The 7,424-nt window shown below is 37.7% G+C and overlaps 1 gene segment (V, D, J or C); it reads left to right on the top strand.

Moving 5' to 3' along the window:
• The window catches only part of LOC106001068, a 195,450-nt gene that overhangs the window by 79,996 nt on the left and 108,030 nt on the right, over nucleotides 1-7,424 (top strand). Inside the window, 1 exon segment of the V gene segment in view lies at nucleotides 557-563. Within this exon segment, the coding sequence occupies nucleotides 557-563 (7 nt within the window).

Here is a 7,424-nt window from a genome sequence, read left to right as displayed (position 1 = left end):
AGATTTCTCTTGGGCTCTGACTTAGACCAAAACCAAGCTGTCCTCATTTTGACCATTCCTTCCAGCAGGTGGCAGGATTTACACACCAGTATCCATTGAAGATCATTAGGGTAGGGCTGGCAACCTTGTAACAATAGGCTTTTGATATATTTAGCCAGTGATATCTCCAGGCCCTTCACCTGCAGACCTCTGGAACACCAGAGTCAGCCTGTGGAAGTTCAAGATAGTAGAGATTTATTCTCTTCACAGGTAGAAAAAGCTCTCAGAGGCCTCTGGCCCAAAGCAATTTTTCTGGTTAGGAGGATGAGCTCTCAGTCTCTAGATCACTTCCTACTGCAACAATGACTTCATAATAAACTGTTCACAACTGTGCAGCAGCCAGTCCCAGTCAGCACACAGAATGAACATGAGGGCCCCTGCCCAGCTTCTGGGGCTCCCAGGCAAGGAAGGACAACACTTCTTTCACCCTGTGTTCAGTGATGTCTGTGGCTTTAGGGAAGTCCTGTAATAACATGACTAATAATGTGGATATTTGCTTTTATGTTTCCAATGCCAGGTACCAGGTGTGACATCCAGATGACCCTGTCTCCATCCTCCCTGTCTGTATCGCCAGGAAGACACAATCACCATCTCCTTCAGAGCCAGTCTGGGTATTAGCAGGGTATTAAACTGGTATCAGCAGAAACCAGGGAATTCCCCAAAGCTCCTGATCTATTACACTTCAAGTGTGGAGTTTGGGGTCCCAACCTGGTTCAGTGGCAGTGGATCTAAAAAGGTAATTCTCTCACCATCAGCAACCTGCAGCCTAAAGATTTTGGCACTTATTACTGTCAACATCATGTTAGTTACTCTCCCACAGTGATATAAGCCAAGATAAAAACTTCCCAGGAAAGAAGAAGTGAGATGCTGGCCTTCCCTTGCTGCTTTGCCTAGTTCCTCTACCTGTTGACACTGCTTCTCAGATGCACCCAAATTCTAAAGGAAGAATTGGCTGCAATCTAGCATTCTATTCTTCTTAGCCCCAGCAAAATACCCATGGCACTGAGTTCTGATTTAATAGTTGAAACCAATTGTTACATATGAGGGGTCCAATTAAATTATTTTAGACATTCCACTTCACTAAATTATAAAATAGCTTATTTTCAATCAGTTTCTTCATAGATACTAAAACAGCTGCCTAAATAAAATAATCTTTTTGAGCTTTTCTGAATTGATGTATTAAATAATCTACAAAATAATTTTTGCTCACCACTGATCTTCTGCAAGCCAATGTCTTTCTGTCCTCTCCAACCATATATGTGTTAAGTGATATTTCAATTTCTTACTTCACAAATATCCAGCTTACAGAAAAAAATATTTCTATAGTTAGTCCTTCAACTGTTAGAAATGTCTTAACCCCTGCCTCATTCAAGCTAGCTTGGATCAGAATCTTAGGAGCTTTCCTAGTTTTGGTTGATGTCAATATACCTGCTGGTATCCACCTGACTCAGGAATCAACTGCATGGATAATAAAGACCTCCAACGTTATTGGCAAGGCTGTCCTCTTCAACTTAATTTCCATTTGTTAGAAAAGGTGTCTACTACTGTTCCTCAGGAGAAACATAAAAATACAAGAGCAAGATGATCTCAAAGACAAGGAAGAAATGAGATAATTTCAGAAAAGTGAGCATTTAGGGTTTCAAGAAGCTCATGCAGGCTCTGAAGTGTGTGCTCAGAATTGTGAATGTGAAAGTAGGAATTAAGAGGCCTCACATCATAGCACAATTCTCAGTCCATTTTGTTTGTAATTAATAATGGCCTCAGAAAAGAAGATAAAGATGAGTTCTGACACAATGGCCTTCTATTGGAATCCTCACAGAGCCCAAGACCAGGAGGGAAAAGGAACCAGGACCAGCACTACATCAGCAGTGTTGAACTTGGGTTCAGAGTACTTCAGAAGCTGAGAGGACTAATTTGGTGCCTTATCCCATGGCTCTATCTAGCAGAATCAAAGGTTCAAAGTCTTGTGCGGAAAAATCTCATTCCACAGCCCTTATTCACCTTTAAAATGTTTTAGAATTTTTAAAAATGTAATTCATATAATTGTAAAGCTTATGAAATGTGGTCTATTTTATGTGAAAATTCTTTTAATCAATATGTTTTCAATGCAAATTCAAAAAGAGAAGCAAATAAAAAATCATTTAAAACTATACAGATTCTTGCAATAAGAGGTTCCAACATGTTTAAGACTTTGAGTGACAAATTGGAGAATATATTTATTTTGTTGAAGCTTCCTGACTCATACGCATGAGCCATTCCTTATATATTTTTATTTTTCAGACAGCTAGCATGCTTGGACTTTATTGGGCTGGCAATGCACTTTCAACTTCATACTTGATATTCTTATAATATGGAAGAATGAGTTTGGATCTTTTCACTGAAACTTAAAATCCAGGATGAACTTGGCTTAGGAAGGGTTCCAGATTTCCCTTTCTTCCATGATCATAAACCAGGCACCACTCTGAGCCCCACTGATTGTAAATAGATATAAATTGATATCTAGCTAGAATAATGACATAAAAGAGAGTTGTTGACTGCAGTCCTAATTTCTTTATGAAATGTACAGTCAATAGATGTTTACTAATATCACTTGGATTACAGAGAGACTCTAGAAATCTCTTGAGAATGTAAAATGTCATTAAGATATTAGAAAAGAGTCAGGTCTTGAGACAAGTTGTACAAACACCCAAGGCAAGGCTGGACAGTAGTTAGAGACACATTCACTGGATCTAAACCCATAGATCACATGGATTTCTCAGAGCCCTGATTCTTTCTTGAATAGAGTACTTGCATCCTCCACAGGGAGGAGTCCAGAATGCAGTACCATGGGGCTATGCAACCTGTCCTTAGTCCTGTTTGAAACGGAATCCATATTCCAGTGGATGAAAATCATTGGTCATAAAATCCACAGATCTCATTTTCCTTTTTGTATTATTATTATTAAGTTTTATTATTGTGAAAATACCATACGGAAGGGTTACAATTACATAAGCAAGGTAATAAGTGCATTTCTTATCAAGCATTGTTGCCTCCTCCTTTGTTTCCCCTTAAGATCCCTGCCCTCCCATCTTCCCCCTCCCCTGACAAAGGTGTAAAGTTCATTTTCCTCATAAAGGCGTGCAAAACTCATTTTTGCAATGGGTCATTTTATTGGCTTGAGAAGAGATCAAGACTCTCTCTCTCTCTCTCTGGCTCTCTCTCTATGTGTCTATGTTTGTCTCTTTTTTCTGTGTCTCTCTCTTTTGCTCATAGAGAGGCAACTGAATATATTAGTTATCTGTTAAGCGATAATATTTCCATTCATTGGCAAAGGATAAATTCAGAGGCATGTGTGGTTGGGTAGCACTGATTTCTGTTGAAGTAATCATGTCCAGCATCAACATTTATCAATTCATGCTGATAAACAGTGAGAAGTAATATCAAATAGCACAAAGGTATGAGAGGTCTCAGTACAGAAAAAGTACTGGGGATATCTATTATTTCAATAGAGGCAAATTTATGAGTCATTATCAAAAAATCACAAGATTCCTTGGTATGGATGCTTTTGCTCTGGGCTCCAGGTGAGATGGATGGAAAGGGTTACTCATACTCATCACGGCCATTGCTGCTCTCTGATTTGCAGGGTTCTCAAACTGATTGATTCAAGTCTTTGTTGCTCAATTTTCTGTTATTAAAGTGTCTGCCGTGACAAGTTAAAGCTGCCACTAATGCAATATGCCTACATTGGGATGGTCTCAGTACATCTGTGGTCATTCTTGAGATATTCTTGATTACCATTCCAGGCTCCACTGGAGACATTGTACTGACTCCAACTCCTGCATCTCTGGCCCTGTCTCCTCAAGACATGGCCATCATCACCTGCAGAGCCAGTGAGAATGCTGATAATGAATTTTGGAGAGTTTCAGATATTGGTATCAACAGAAACCAGGAAAGTCTCCAAAACCTATGAGCTATAGAGGATCCAACAGGTTAAGTGGGGTCCCAAACCGGTTCAGTGGCAGTGGGTCTGAGACAGATTTCAACTTCACCATAAATCCAGTGGAGGCTGAAGATGCTGCAAACTGCTATGGTCAGGAGAATAATGAGTTTCCTCTCACAATGCTCTAGTTCAAACAAAATATTCTTCAGACAGCTGCTCACTGAGGTTCACTGTCCCAGGTGTTTCTCTTCCACTGAGCACTTCAACCAACACTCTCTGGATTTGTTTGTATAAAGTGGCCAAACTATAAGAAAGAAAATGCAACAACTGGAGTGTGTGTGTGTGTATGTGTGTGTTTGTGTGTGTATGTGAAACAAAATCAGATGATCATTTGATGTTTTACTTCGTACCTAAGAACCACTTAGGAATTTTATACTTTGTACATTTTTCTAGATGAGCAAGGCCCTTGAAGAGGAAAACATTCTGAATTTTAAGAAATACTTACTCTCAGTGTGATAGATCTTACCTGCAATCACAATCTCAGCTATGTGGAGGACAAAATTAAGAGGACCAGAGTTTCAGGACATCCCAGAAAGGTTACAGATATATTTCTTAATAAAAGAAATGATGGCACATGCCTGGGTTCTAATATAGGGGAGAAGCATAAGAGGAAGTGTTTAGCCTGTGAGTGGGCTGGGAAATTGTGTTAGACACAATAAATGAAAAATAAACAATACTTCATAAGAAATGTACTCATTAACTTGCCCATGTAATTGTAAACCCTCTGTATGGTATTTCACAATAAAAAATAACTTAAACAAATAGGGCATAAGATATGACTCAAATGATAGAACATCTGTTTATGTCAAGAGTTCAAAATATATTGGTATCAATTTAATTAACTATTTACACTGGTACCTGGAAACTCATTTCAAAAACAAAAATTCTCTGAAAAGACAAAAATCTATCTCTCTTCCATATATAGGCTGATATTCCTATATTAATTTGAATTTTGGGTTTATATTAAAAGGCCACTGTACTTGCTCAGGTGTTCCTATGTTCATATCATTCTGGAATCTAGATTCTCTCTATCTTAATTAATATAGACTAGAAAGAGGCCATGTCCTCTTTCTATCATACTTTCTGTATTCATGTTCACCACCTTCTTTCAGCAACTCTCAACTTCTTTTTACTATTTCATGAGTCACTTTAACATTGCAGGTATAATATTTGCATAGATAATCACATCATTAAGGACAGCCGGGAAGTCATAGTAATATCGTGTCAAAAAAGAAAGAAACAAAACAAAAGAAAGAAGGAAAGAAGCAAGGAAAGAAGAAGGAAATAGTAAAGAGAAAAGTAACAGAACGGACTCTAGAAACATAACTGCCTTTTCATAGATTTTACAAAACCAAGAGTACTTGAGATAATACCTGGCAACTACCTTGGCATTTCCATTTATTGGTAAATATTTTCCACTAAATGTATTATTAATAAATTAGCTTTTCTTATAACTTCACTTTGAACTGATTCTTTTAGATTACCTATAAAATTTAATCCACCTGACAAATATAGGGAAGAGCTAAAGTTATTTCTTTGTTAATGGAAAGCCTCTGGACTGAGATATAGTACATGAAAAAGCAATGTGGTAATGGAACATTACCAAAAATATACACACACATTTAAACTAAAATATTTATGAAAACCTAAAACAAGCAAACGTCACTTCTTTCTATGGTTAAACTTGAAAATTTGCAAACCTAATAAGGTCAAAACAATTTTTTATACACGATAACTTGTTTTTTTAATTTTTACTTTTTTGTTTGTTTTCTTAATGTCAAAATATAATGTCAACCACTTACTTTTATTTCTGTTTTTCATCTAGCATTGGCTAAAACAATTCATTAATTACTGCTAATGACAAATTATCTTAGCAGCCAACAAAAAAAAAACTTTATTTTATTTTATTTGTGAACATACTGTACAGAGCGGGTACAATTACATGGACAGGATAATGCATACATTTCTTACCAAGCATTGCAACCTCCTCCTTTGTTTACCCTTCACCTCCCTTCCCAGCCTCCCCCGTCTCCCCCCACCCATTCCTTCCCTCCCTCTCCCCCAACAGACATTGTAAAGCTCGTTTTTGACATGACAATTTGTACTTCTCATTGTTGCAACAGGTCCACCTGAATCCTTAAATGACTGGTTTTTTCCTGTCTTCTCCACAAGTTATACTGACATCAAATATAGTGAAAGCAGGGGTTATACTGTGGGGGAGGGACATACAAAGCAACAAAGAAATAATCTTATAAATGCATTAGAAACACATACATGAAAGAAAAAAAACATTCAAATACATATCTAAGGGTTCATTTTCCTAACATCACATTATCTGACTTTTTCTGCTTGACTCATACATATACTAGATATTGCAAATAAGGGAAACATGGGAACTGTGTTTCTTTGGGCCTGGCTTACTTCACTTAATATAATTTTTTCCAAGTTTTTCCATTTCCTAACAAATGGGGCAATGTCATTCTTTCTGATGGAGGCATAGAATTCCATTGTGTATATATACAACATTTTCTTGATCCATTCATCGACCGAAGGGCATCTGGATTGGTTCCATATCTTAGCTATGGTAAATAATGCTGCAATAAACATAGTTGTGCTGTTAGCTTTAGTGTGGTCTTGTTTGTAAACATTTGGGTAAATGCCCAAAAGTGGGATTACTGGGTCATAAGGGAGCTCTATGTGAAGTCTTTTGAGGAACTTCCATACTGCTTTCCAAAGTGGTTGAACAAATTTACATTCCCACCAACAATGAAGTAAGGTTCCCTTCTGTCCACATCCCCTCCAGCATCTGTTGTTGTTAGAGTTCTTGATTTTTGCCGTTCTAACTGGAGTGAGGTGGTATCTCAATGTTGTTTTGATTTGCATTTCTTTTATGGCTAGGGAGGTTGAGCATTTCTTCATGTGTCTATTGGCCATCCTTCTTTCTTCTTCAGAGAAGTTTCTCTTTAACTCTTTCGCCCACTTATTTATTGGGTAGTTGTTTCTTTGAGGATTTGTTGTTGGGGGATTTAATTTTTTGAGTTCCAAGGGTATTTTAGATATGAGACCCTTGTCCATTCTATGGCTAGTAAAGATTTTCTCCCAATCTGTGGGCTTTCTATTGATCTTGCTAGCTATGTTGTTTGCCATGCAGAAGCTCTGCAACTTTATGCGATCCCATTTGTCCAACTGTTCTTTGATTTGTTGTGTTTCCGGGTCTCTATTCAGAAAATCTCGTCCTGAGCCAAGGAGACCTAGGGTTTCTCCTATTCCATCCTGTAATATTTTCAGAGTGTCTGCTTTGACTTCGGGAGCTTTGATCCATTTGGAGTTGATTCTGGTGCAGGGTGATATATAAGTATCTAGCTTTAGTTTTCTACATGTAGTTAACCAATTTTGCCAGCACCAT

This window comes from Dipodomys ordii, unplaced genomic scaffold (assembly GCF_000151885.1).
Source record: "Dipodomys ordii isolate 6190 unplaced genomic scaffold, Dord_2.0 Scaffold261, whole genome shotgun sequence".
NCBI classification, from domain to species: Eukaryota; Metazoa; Chordata; class Mammalia; order Rodentia; family Heteromyidae; genus Dipodomys; species Dipodomys ordii.
This window is presented reverse-complemented; position numbering and strand designations above follow the sequence as displayed.